Genomic DNA, 13,479 nt, shown 5'->3' on the forward strand with positions numbered 1-13,479 from the left:
CTCTCTCAAAAACTACAGTATATTTTGGCATATAACTGGAATGATTAAAATGGACATTTTGGGCACATTCTGAATTTTACATCCCTGTGATTATTCTTATTCTGTACCTACATATTTTGTATATATATAGTATTAAGCTACTTATATTTTGCAGGCACAGTACTTATATAGATGAATGTAGTGCAGCTCCACCTAGATACATTTTCCTCTAAAGTATTCATATGATGCACCTTTAATATCTGCTGGATTACTTATGTTTAGTGAAACATACATGTATTCTTCTTTTCTTTTTATAGTTTATCAAAAGTGTGAATTGAGCTAGGAGAAATCCAGGATGTCTTTACCATTCTACCAGAGACATCATCAACATTTTGACCGTGCGTATCGTCACAAGGAGTTGGAGTCCACTCTAAGTCAGTATCAAAAAGAGGAGAAGCGCAAATCTGCCATCTACACTCATGGATCTACTGCCTATAGCCAGGAAGCTGCATTGGCCTACCGCCATGGGTCAGCATCTTATGACCAACAGTCTGCAGCATCCCTCCATGAATTGGCTAAAGCCTATGCTCATGAATCAGCAGTTCACAGCAAAAGATCTGCAGCTTACAGTCAAGAATCTGACCTGATGAGTAAGAAGGCTGAAGTCTACCATCTTGGATCTGAGTTGGTCAATAAGAAAGCTGAAGCTTACCGCCTTGGATATGAAACATATAGTCGAGGGTACGTATAACACCAACTCTTTCTCAGTAGTACGGCAGCTTCCCATATTTGATTTAGTTCAACGACAAACATTCTACTGGCTTCAATTAGAGCAGGAAGAGGTTCTGTGATTTATATCCATAGATATTTATTTGTTGGAATAATTAACTATAATTACCGTATTGCTTCGATTCTAAAACACACTTTTCCCCCCATATAAACATCTCTAAAAACGGTGTGCGTCTTAGAATTGCGGGTGCATTTATTATTTCTTAGAATCAAAGCTTTTTTTCTGTTGGTGGTACTGAAATTAGTGTGTGTCTTACAATCGATGGCGTCTTAGAATCGAAGAAATACGGTAGTTGTAATTATGTCACATGTTCAGTTTGCATTCCTTTCTTGTTTGCATACTTTGTAGCTCTTTTGAGGGCTGAACTATACACAGAAAATATATATAACAGTGTCTTGACAGGATTTTAAGCAGCCATGGCAGTCTGGGAGTATGAATAGGGGAACAAGGGGAGGAGCTGCTTAACCCTTTTCCCTCCAGCTATTTTCTTGTGATCAAAATTACTCCCACCCAGGGTTTTTTCTACCCAGGAGAAAATATATGTCTTTTCCCTCACTGGTGGAAAAATAACTGGGGGAATGATTTTGATTGGAATAATGGTGAGAGATTAAGCAGTTCCTACCCTCATAGTACCTCAGCTCAATCTTGTAGCTTCTCATTGCTCCTTTTCATGACAAAAAAAATTAGAAGATTGTTGCCTACATCTGCCCTGTAACATCTAGTTGGCCTGGAGTTCAGAGGGTTTTAACACCATGGTTCTACTCTCTATAATATAAAAATCAGGAAAACTGAAGCAGAGGTGATGAAAATGAAAATGTTCTAAATGTTTTGTTAAACAAACATAAATACATAATAAATATCCATCTTAACGAATTCAGTCTTGAATTCCATCAGCTTTCAAAAACTCTTTAGGGCCATGCTGGCATCTGAGGATGAGCAAGGACCAATTGTGATACCCTCTTTTTTGCTTGAGTACATACGTTATTCTGATAATTGGAACAAGTTGGAATCATCATCATCAATTTATTTCTTACCTGCCTCCCCCTCTGGATTGATGCGGGGAACAACATTAGATACAAATACCATAAAATACATAAAACTGATTAAAACATATAAAATATTAAAATAACAGTCAAATATCTTAAAATTTGACTGGGTGAGCTTGCTGGAAGAGATCAGTCTTTATGGCTTTCTTGAATACGAAAAAACTACTAAGTTGACGAATCTCTCCCGGCAGGCCATTCCAGTCTAGGAGCAGCAGAAGAGAAGGTTCTCTGGGTAACAATTGTCAGCCTAGTTTTGGCTGACTGTAATAAATTCTTCCCAGAGGACCTACATGTGTGGGGCGGATTAAATGGGAGAAGGCGATCCCATGGGTAACCTGGACCCAAACCATGTAGGGCTTTAAAGGTAATAACCAACACTTTATACTTCGCCAATGCAAATCCAATATTGTTGGGAAATCCCATCCAACCTCTCAGCAGATTTAAAAGAGAAATTCGCCAGAAGTAATTATCTCATTATCTGTCGATTGGGGTTTAGGCTGGCATGTGCTTACTTTGACTCAAGTACTCAGTATGTGATATTTGTAACTGAATTGCTGGTGCTAATGAATGTATGATTACATTTATTATTTAACTGGACACGTTATTTCATTTTCTGTAAACAGTTTTAATGGTGAATGTTCAGAGCTCAACAAGGGCTCTTCACTAGTTCCATTTACAAGATTATGTATAAAAATATGACTTTCTTTGAACTGGCTGTGATTAGCTCTTGTTTTATTTTTGCGCTTTCTTGCCATTCTGTAGAAGCTTCCCTTCTCCTCTGCCAAAGTTCAATCCTGCAGTTTTGGTTTTGGCTCTTATGGTAATTTGGCCATTAAAGTCTCAGGCCAAACACTGCAAAACTTCTGTACCTAGGCCAAAGGGAAACCCACCATCCCAGCAGTCTAAAAGTGTAATTGAAGATGTCTCCTCTTGCATGTCATGAGCTATGCGTTTACTCATCAGTTTAGGAATAATGAAGAGGCAGTCTTTGATCATTTGATTCTAAATTAGCTTGTCCTTAAGGGTCAGAGATGGTTTACATGTTACAGCTGCCACACTGGGACTGCCTTGCTACATAGTATCTGTTAAAATGCAGTGAACTGTTGATGTCTAGATCAGGGGGGTGTGCACTACCTTTTGGGGCACATTTGTGGGCAGCACCATAAAATGGATGCCTTGGCAGCCTGCCTAGTCACAAAGGACATCCCCAAGAAACTGAGTTGGCAGAAGTTGGATTTGAGCCACAAATACAGGAAGCTGGGTTTGAGCCACATTTCCCCCTCTACAAATCACAACAACATACCCATTTCACCCAAGGAAAACTGGTGATACTCAGAGAACACACAACAGACAACTGCACTGCCCCAAACAGACAAAACGTACCTATCCATCCCAACAGGCAAAACGTCATTGCCTTCCAGGTAACTCCCCACTGCCTTCTCCAGTTCTCGAACCTTAACTGGCACCAACAGGATTCTTTTTATAATTTTAGCTGGCTGGTCTGTTCAGAATCCATATCTGTTGTATGTATATTTATATAACCCTTTTTAAACCCTTAATAGGAAAAAAATATGGCAAGATCTTTCCAGTTACTTTCATTTGTAAATTCTCTGTGTGCTAAATGCCTTGCACAGCTTTTTAAGGTGCCCTAAATCTTTTTATAGCTTGTAGCCAATATTTGAAAGGTCTACTGCCAAATGATCTTCCTCATAGAAGAAGAAAGATCTTTAGAATATTCCAATCATGTATCATGTAGTAGACAAAGCAAAGCTGAGGGAAGAAAATCTTTATTCACCCAATAGAACTGAAGGTGAGGTTTTTGAAAGGTTCTCCTTCTCTGCTAGATCAGAACTGCCCAAATATGTTTGTCTTTGAGGAGACAGTACATGAAATAGATAGCTTTACTAGTATAAGGCTGGATCCTCTGGGATCCTGTTAACTTGTTTGACCTGGCAGCATAGTCTGTACTCCACCATACTGGAAGGAATTTAAGAAACATTACTTTTAAAGAGGCATGCCTGATAATTACTTATGTTCGATTTTAAGTATTGTGCACAATGTTACCAAATATGCTCCTCCTAGATACGCAAACAAACTTAATCACATTCTAGGATGTTTTTAACAGTGGTCAGGAATTTAAAATATGCAGGTATCACTGTGGGGTGAAATAGCTTGCCAGAGCGATTTAAATACGAGCATGCAAAACAATCAAACTGCTAAAACATGAAACAAGAACTTGAATTGTGTAGAAATTAGCTGGGTTCTCACAGAGGCTTAAACTAGGCTGTGTACACGTGTTGAATGTTCAGCTTGTAGTAGGAAGGGTTTTTCAGGATGAGAGGTTGAGGAGGTGGGAATGATGTAAATTAGGGATTCCTAACAGTCATGGGAATGAAAAAGAAAGGGTTGAGGATGAGTGTAGAATGGGTAGGAAGGAAGGAGTGAGAGGATTTATCCTAAGGCAAGGCGGTGTGATCAGGCCTGTTTGTGATGCACAGTCACTGTAACAAGAAGAGGTCTATCCCAAGTTGCAAACACACATTCATTCACTTTTTAGGTGCTTTGTATGCTTGTCTCCTGTTTCCTCTAGACCAGGGCTGTACAACCAGACTAAGGACACTATGGGTAGGACCCAATGGTGGCCTACCGCTGGTGGCAAGCGCCGGTGGTTCCCAGTGCAGATGCAGCTGGCCGTGGTGGTTTCAGCATGTGCACCAATGTAGCTGGGACTGTGATGAATCAGAACCAAAATAGATTGAAAATGGAGGTGGTGTCTTAATTCAATTGGCAACATTTTTCAGGCAAGATTGCAAATATTCGGACTACTTTATTCCGCGCACCCCCTTTCGTTTTGTGTAAGCATAGGTAAAAAAGAACTTTAAATTGGTTAGAGTTTAGTTTAATTCTGCACATTTCCTTTTATACAGAGAAAGATATTTGGTTGGATTCCAAGAAATAAGAGTGAAACTCCACTCACACAGTGGGGCTTTCCTAGCTCCTTCTCCCCACTGTCTCTCACATCCCCACCAAAAGCCATTCCTGAAGGTTAAGGGATCCTCTAGAATAGGATAAGATGTAGCATGGAAGGATGTAGCAGCATAGGAAAATTAGTAAAAGAAATTTGGGGGCGGGAATGTGGGCTGACTTGCCCAAGTGGTAGGCCGGGCCTTTCTGCTTACACAAGATACCATTGGATTGGTTTCAAATATCATATCTGGAATATTAGCACGATAAAATACCTAAAATAATTAAATTAATAATTAAGTTAATGAAGTACATATCTGAAGTAATGTGGGGCTGATTGTTCATGTGAATGTTTTTGGTTATCCCTGAATAATAGTCACATAAACAAATCTAATGCCTATGGCATTAGATAATTTCTGACCAGTTTGCCATTTGTTTTTTGGATGAAATGGGTTATCTAGACCCGTTTCACTCTGAATTCAGACCTGGTTTGGGAATGAGATAGCTTTGGTAGTCTTGGTAGATGATCTATGCCACAAGTAAGTCAAGGTGGTATATCCCTGTTGGTTCTGCTGGACCTATAGTGCTGAAGGCAGCAAACAATACATTAAAACAAATCAAAATGATAAAAAGCAACAAGATAAAATAACAATTTAAAAGCATAAAAGAGACAATGGCTCAGTTCACACTACAGTTTTCTCTATGCAGTGTGAAAACTCCGCTCAACGCTGGAGTTTTTAGGAAGTACTCACCACACAACATGTTCCAACTCCACCTTTGTGTGGGCTCCCATGGAGTAGAGTAAAACTCAATGCGGTGTTTGATTGACAGTTCCTCCCCCCTTTCTCCTCCCCTAGTCCTCCCGATGCTATCCCATCAGCCATTGCAGTGAAAAAACAATCCTGGCAGCTCTCTTAGAGCAGCACCTCCTACTTTGGCCATTCTAGCCAGGGAACTCTGTAGCCAACGGGAAAAATTAAACTCAATGCAGCAAGAAAGTCCATAGAGCCCTCCAGACAACACGGAACACAATAGTTGTGCAGGAGCTCTCCTCTGCACAGCGTGGATATTTAGGGTGGAGTGTTTTTTTTTTTTTAAAAAAAAACTCTACCATGGGGTGGAGTTTTCCCTCCAGACAACACATTTCTCAACTGTGGTATAAAAACTCCACCGTGGAGTTCTAAAACCACCATTGAGAAATGTGTTGTCTGAACTGAGCCAGTGTGATAGATAATGCAAAATATCAGAGTCAGAATAAAAAACTGTGTAGGCTAAGGGAAAGTCTCCCTAAATAAAACATTTTTTGTGGTATAATAAATTTATTTGCCTTTAAAGTTTCTAAAACTTGTCTCTTACTAGTACCCAGATTCTCAAAGGTGGATTCCAAAATCTTGCCCTTCAGCTGATGATGTTGCAACCAGAGCTTCTTATCTGGCATGTGGAACAGAATCTCCCCTGAGTAGGACCTTTCACACTTTCTTTGCTCTCTGGTTTCAAGGAGAACAGCCTCATGACCTTTCAGCTTTTAGCAAAATTTTGTGTGTATTTTGTTAGCCAAAAACAGAAGGAGGAGAGCGTCCAACACAGGTCAGAAAAAGGGAGAAACGGGTTCTCAGGATGCAAAATGTTTATTTTCACAAAGCTCGACACATTTCTGCCTGTACTTTATTCAAAGGCCTTCCTCAGGGGGGTGTAAGGTTAATAGTGCAATAAAATACATTAAGGTAACACATAATACTTGTAGTTGTGATACGTCCAAGGTCTCATAATGGCTACTGCTGCTTGGCTAGACAGAAAAAGGCCTTACAACTCCCAGCATTCCTCAGCCAGCTAAGAGTTCGGAGTTGTAGGACTGTTTTCTATCTAAACAAGCATAGAATAGCACCTTTAACATTGTATGGATCAAAAGTGCACCCAGTGTACAACCAGACCCTTCCAAAACATGAATGAATGTGCCCTAAAAGTTCTATAGGTGTGAAATATTCCTTCCCATCCTTCCCTAACCTCCCCACCTCTCACCTCACAAGGGAAACACACAATATAGAACCTCCCCTATGGAGAAAGCAGCATGGGAGGAGAAGGTTAAACAGCTTTCCCACTGGTTGCTGCTTCTCTCCTGCAAATCACTCCCCACCACCAACTCTGCTTTGCAGTGAAGAACTAACAGCCAGGATCTACTCATGTGAATTGCTAGTAGAATGTGAAATTCTCATTTATGTTAAAAGCCCATTTGTCAGCCTGAATAATTTGGCAAACAATTCAGTCACCATCTATTATATTTAAACATAGCATACTGCAGAACCTCTGAAAGTAGGTATATTAATTATATCAATTTGCCTGTTTAGACAAATTGTTCAGGACTCTGTTGTCATGCGTACATGCTATTGTTGTTTACTAATTAAATAGATTCAATCAAATGTTCATTTTCAGTGGTAATATTCTGATTTCTGTCCCTCAAAAGACTGAGGGTGTACTCTGGGAGTATCTAAAATAGCTCCCAAAAGTTTGCTCAGCAAGGTCTCCAGATCAAATAATTTAAATTGCTCCCATGTTTCTCCACCATATCAACCACAGAGGTGCAATTTGGGCAGGATCTACACTACTGATTTAAAGTGCTTTATAACAGCACTTGACAACTGTTGGAGCCCAGGACACACTCCATATACAGTTGTCAAAACTGTTATAAAGTGCTTTAAAGCAGTAGTGTAGATCCAGCTCTTTAAGATTTTAAAAATGGGGGAAAGTTGCTTAGTCATACAAGTGTGCTCCAGGACGTCAGAAGTTCCAAAGCTGCCTGCTCGGGCTTTATTTTGCATCATCAGCAACATCATTGTGTATTATTTACAAAGCACCTCATGTGCTCTAGGCACTGTACAGAAATTAAACAAACACCGAAAACAAGTGCCTGCAGGCTTTGCTTCTAAAGATCATAAGACAAAAGGACGGGGAAATCCGGAAGGAAATGGGAAACTTTGCCCTAGTGTGAGAGAGTGAAAGAAGAAGGATAAAATAATACTGTAATTAGCCTAGGAACAAGAATGGAACAAAACAGCCAAATAGTACATCAAGAGGGAAATGCAAGACAGAAAAGACAGGATTTTAATAATTTCTCAAAGGGAGACAAAAAGAAGGCCAGCTAATATTTAAAGGTCTAGAGAATAAAATCCCCAAGTAATGATATATACTTCTGTCTTGTGTCAATTTTATGGGCACCTAGATGCCAGATATTGAAAAGCTGTTTATGGCTGAATATGTCTGTTTTCATTTTATTATTATCAATATTTAAGAAAAGATTTGTAAGGTCACTAACAGTCTTTAATCCCACCTGACTATAGAAAAGAAGCATTGTATAATCCACACAAAATAAAGTGGATAGTTTTCTTTTCTCTAAAGTGACTGAAAAATCTTGCCACCATTGAGCCCAAAATGATATTTCGAGACCACCAATCCTATGGTCCCCGGGCAAGCGACCCAAGGAACGTAGGAGTGTTCAGATTCTGCCTTCCGAGGGTGGAGACAGTGCTCCAACCTTGGAAGGAGGAGTCATAGAGCCAACCCTCCTCCTCTGTCCCCCACAACTGGCACAGAAAGAATCACACTGGATGCCCTCTGAGGTCAGAAAAGCAGCCTTGGAGTAGGGAAGTGGACATTTCAGTGGGCAGGAAGGGGAGGAGACAGGAGAGGCTAGGTTACAAGTTAACCTGATCCTCCTACAGTCTCCTTCCCTCCCTCTCCAAAGTGCCCTTGCTAGATGGGCTAAAATGCCCATCAAGTGACATCTGCTGGGTGGCAGAATAGGGAGGCAAAGACCACCTCTGCTGCTCCTCTCACCCTGTCTTAGATGTTCAGATGCTTTCAGGGGCTTCCGATCACCAAAGGCATAATTGATAGGACTGCACCCTTAATTATTTATTCACTTACTTGTTTACTTATATGCCACTTTAAACAAGTGATTTCAATGGATTTATGGGGGGAAATACTGCAGAGGCAGTGTCATGTAGTGATAAGAGTGTTGAAGTAGGATTGGGGAGTTCACGGTTAAATTCCCATTTAGTCATGAAGTTCAGTGGATGACCTTGGGCCAGTCACTCTCAGAGCCTCAACTACCTCGCAGGAAGGTTGTGAGGATAAAATGGTGGTGGGTGGGTTGGTAGAGAACCATGATCTCCTTGGTTGAAAGATGAGGTATAAATGCAATGCATAAATAATGATTACAAAGTATTCAAATTCATTTCAGCCCAGATTGCTGGAATAGTCTTGGTAAAAAGCCCAGGGGGATTGGATCTAACCTGTAGAACAGGTACCAGAATAAATAACTTCAGTGGCAGGTTGTAAACAATCTAGATTGGAGCATTTCCCTGTTAACGGTATTAAATATCCACAAAAATGACAAATGGCCCTACTGCACAGATATGCATTTGTATATAATATGAGCAAGAATAAGCCAACTATTAATAATATTGATTTTGCCAGTATATCTGTGTATTTATCCATCTCTTTCTTTCCTTCTCCCTGCACACTATATAATGTTGTGCTGTACAACTGCATTTCTGTTCTATAGTATAATATGAATTGTATTCTGGGTTGCAAAGTGCAGTGTTGTGCAGTGTTGGCCACCTATCTATGTTTTTTTCTAGTGTAATTGATAAAGATGCTTGTTTAATGGGCATTAGGCATAATAATAATAATAATAATAATAATAATAATAATAATAATAATAATAATAATAATAATTTTATTTCTTATCCACCTCTCCATTTGGATCGAAGTGAGGAACAACAATAAGTATAAAATACATAAAACCAAATTAAAAACATAGTATACATTATTAAAATATCCTAAAAACATCCTAAAATTCCACTGGATAGGCCTGCTGGAATAGATCAGTCTTTATAGCTTTCTTAAATACTTAAAGACTGTTAAGCTGACAAATCTCCTCCAGCAGGCTATTCCACAGTCTGGGAGCAGCAGAAGAGAAGGTCCTCTGGGTAATACTTGTCAGCCTAATTTTGGCAGACTGAAGTAGATTCTTCCCAGAGGACCTGAGTGTGTGGGGCAGATTGCAAGGGAGAAGGTGATCCTGCAGGTAGCCTGGACCCAAACCATGTAGGGCTTTAAAGGTAATAACCAACACTTTGTACTTTGCCCGGAAACTAATTGGCAGCCAGTGAAAAGATTTTAAAACTGGTGTAATCCAATTAAAACAAGAGCGTACCTACCTGCAGGCAGTTGTACGTGCTTGTGAACGCATCCGAGCTGTAGATATGCAAGAGTTATTCACAGATCTGTATGTGTGTGAGGAAAAAAGGTTTGAATTTGAGGAGGAAGAGAGAAAAGGACTAAGTCTTCAGTTCTGAAATAGTGACATGGAATGAAGGAAAATCCACTGAATTCTGTGCAACTTTCTCTTGAGACTAAGTAAACGTGCTCAGGATTGTCCTGCACACTTTGCAGCTGCCTGGCAAAAAGCAGTTTGGTCCTGTGTTGCAAGTGCATGTTGCTGCTTTTGTGGGAAGGATGCTAATTTCAAGACTACCGCCACTTCTGCAGTGTTCAGCTTGTACAGTTGTACCTACACAAATGTCAAGGCAGGTTTTTTTTATAAATCTAATCATGACCTTTCTTTCAGAAAAATGACAGATGATCATTACCTGAAGTTGAGTCCCAAAGCAAAGAGGGCCAAGCAAAGTTTACTGTCAGAGGAGAAAGAAAACACAGCTATTGATTACATAGTACCTGTGTTCACAGGAAGGTATGTATGTTTTTTGTCGTTTTGTGGATGGGGCAGAAAAAAAGGAAAGGGATAGAGAGGACTGTGTGTCCCTATATCTTTATAATGGGTTTGTTGCTAGAGTTGACGATACAACAACGTTCCTTATGTCAGTTGCTCTGCTGCATAGAAAGGAAAGACATGGGTTAAAGGAGAGATTGATAATGCGATATAAGTTGGAACCAATAGTGCAATCCTACATAAGTTTACTCAAAAGTAAGGATTGCAGCTCATGTCACTGGTAGAAATCATTGAAAATGTAAAGGTCAAATCCTAACCATGTTTAAACAGAAAAAAATCCTACAATTCCCGGCATGCCCCAGCCAACAGGGACCAGCTGGGGAATGCCAGGGGTTGTACATTTTTTTCCTTCTATATATGCATATTCCACTCTTAGTGACTTATATAAGTGGCATATAGGCAGTATTGTTGTAGAAAAGTTATCAAGGATTAGTTTGCACATAACACTTTGTTGTCTTTGATGTTTCAAGCATCTTACATATTGTCTGAAAGACGAATTATATTCATAGAAAAATTAAGTCCTCCCACAGTATGCGTATGTGATAATGGTAGGTTTGTGTTGCAGTGAAATTGAGTCTGACTATGAGCATTTCACATAGAAGCCTAATCAAAGACAGACAAAATTGTCTTTGCTTTTCCACATAATGATTGTTATTTATCTATTACCAACCATTTCTCTGACCGGTTGGTAGGAGAAATAGCCAGCAGACGCTAGCATGCAGCCAAATTAACATCCAGGAAGAGTGGCGGGGTCGAACGAAGCCTGGATAGAAGGAGGCTAGGCAAAATAAAAAGGTCCTAAATAAGGCAGGCAGTTTCCAGAGGCCATTTGTCAATGCGTCAGTCATTTAGTATAGCCAGAGTACATCTTGTCCAGATAAATGGTTTCACTGACATACTGTACTATATAGGCTCATTAGTGTGTCTTGACTTTTTAGTGTTAGGGTTGTAACATCATCTCGAAGTTCTTCCCATGACATGTTAATTGGTGCTTTCCCTACATGGGTAATGTGGAGCCATTATAGGTCCACAAATCAAAATGTGTTCAACAGAGCTTGTTAAAGTGCAAAATTAGAATAGAGCTGCCATTAAATGAACTTTAATAAAATGTAATAAAATACTATAAAAATAAAATATATAAACATAAGATCAATACTACTAAGCGTTAAAAATAATTGTAAAAATTTAATTATAAAACAACCCATATAAAATTATACCCAAATAGAAACAAACATGGTGACCTTACTTGTTTCTAATAATCATATTGTAAGCTATATTCATATACATCCATCTGTCCCAGAAGGTCTTTGTCAGTGGGATAAAGAGTTTCATCATAACTATAGCCCAGAAACACTAACTTTTGTTAATTGTCAAAATCAGACCAGAAGGTCATTCTTGTATAGCTTGTCTGTTTCAGCCAGTTTCTGGGGATGTCAAAGGAGGAGGAAGATGTAACATTCCCTCCTATCTCATAACAGATAATTTATAACTGAAGCATCCACATACCAACCCAAAACATGAATCAGGCTTTAGATAAAGCTCTGCATATGGAGAATCTATGTACCATAGGCTTGGTTACAAAAGGATGGGCCTATAAGATCAGTCCTGTTTATTGTCATTTTGGATTGTCCCATTGAATTTAGTAAAACTTGCTCCCTAGTACAGAGTGTCATCTTATGAAGAAAATATTAAGAATTTTGATTAAATATTAAGAATTTTAGATTAAACTAAAAATAACCATGGTGAAAATATCTCCGGTATCAGTGGTGATCCATGAGACCATGGGCAAATGGGACAATCCATAGTACAATTCATGTTTGAATTGTAAAAATACCCAGGCAACAGAGTTTGATGGATGAAACTGTTGTTGTATTATGTGAAAGGTAATTATATTTTAGGTATTTGATATTTAGTATATTATTTTTGATCTACTGAATAAATACACCATCCCATATGAACTCAGATTTTATGTACCCATTGGATTGCCCTTCTGTAATGTGTCCCCGAGAGATCTATGTGTAAAAGAAGTGTGAAGTCAGAATCCCATGCTTAATGTGACCAGGTGATGCTATTGCAGGATCTGCTTTTTTCTTGAATGTTAGAAAGCTGAGGCTAATAAATATGAAGTTGCAGGTTATTATTTGCTTTGGTAGAATACAAAGCAATATTATTATATTATTATTTGGTAGAATACAAAGCAATTTATTTATTTATTTTATTATTACATTCCTCCAAGGAACCCCAGGCGGTGTACATAATCCTCCTCTTCTCCACTTTATCCAATGAAGCTTGACTTAGTACAAAACTTGAATAGTAACCATAAAGCGCTGGAAATAGATCCTTCTGTAGAGACCAATAGTTGAAGCTCCAGCAGTGTATCAACTGTTCCCTTAAAATATTTTAAATATTTTGTTTTGTTTGTTACAGTATAGTTGGAGACTATTAATCTGAAATATTTTGAGTGCAAATTCATTCTGATCATATTAAATTTTACCCAAACGCTAAATTAGTTCTGCTTCAAAGAGCCAGATGATTATGGACAATTTGTCAGTAAGATTTTGAAATCTTTCATGTTCAATATGATCAAATCCTTGAGTGGTTTTGTATTGTATTTCCCCAAAAGGGGAAAAGATTCCTCTTGGAATGGATGAAGATAGCTAAGAGTTGTAATTTAGGCCAGAATTATGCAGAATTAAGTTAGGTCAGTATCTCTGCTATAACACAAGAAAGTCATAATTTACATAATTGCTTAATTTGGCTACTTTTCTATCATGCATATTTGAATAAGAAATTACTGCAATAGCATTGAAGGCTAGGGGAAACAAAACTAATTATTGCTTTACATATAAGATCCACAATGCCTTGAATATTATCTTTTTTAGTATAAGCAGTGGGACGAAATCAATTCC

At 38.7% G+C, this 13,479-nt stretch overlaps 1 protein-coding gene across 2 annotated transcripts in view; it reads left to right on the forward strand.

Moving 5' to 3' along the window:
* The first annotated feature begins 308 nt into the window (after positions 1-308).
* Positions 309-13,479, forward strand: part of MYOM1 (myomesin 1) — a 91,538-nt gene continuing 78,367 nt past the window's right edge. For both annotated transcript variants that reach the window (XM_063130591.1, XM_063130590.1), the window contains exons 1-2: positions 309-720; positions 10,409-10,531. In XM_063130591.1, coding sequence (XP_062986661.1) covers positions 335-720; positions 10,409-10,531 — 509 coding nt within the window. In that variant the 5' untranslated portion in view covers positions 309-334. The remainder of the gene's footprint in view (positions 721-10,408; positions 10,532-13,479) is intronic.

Source organism: Elgaria multicarinata, chromosome 7 (genome assembly GCF_023053635.1).
Source record: "Elgaria multicarinata webbii isolate HBS135686 ecotype San Diego chromosome 7, rElgMul1.1.pri, whole genome shotgun sequence".
Classification (NCBI taxonomy): Eukaryota; Metazoa; Chordata; class Lepidosauria; order Squamata; family Anguidae; genus Elgaria; species Elgaria multicarinata.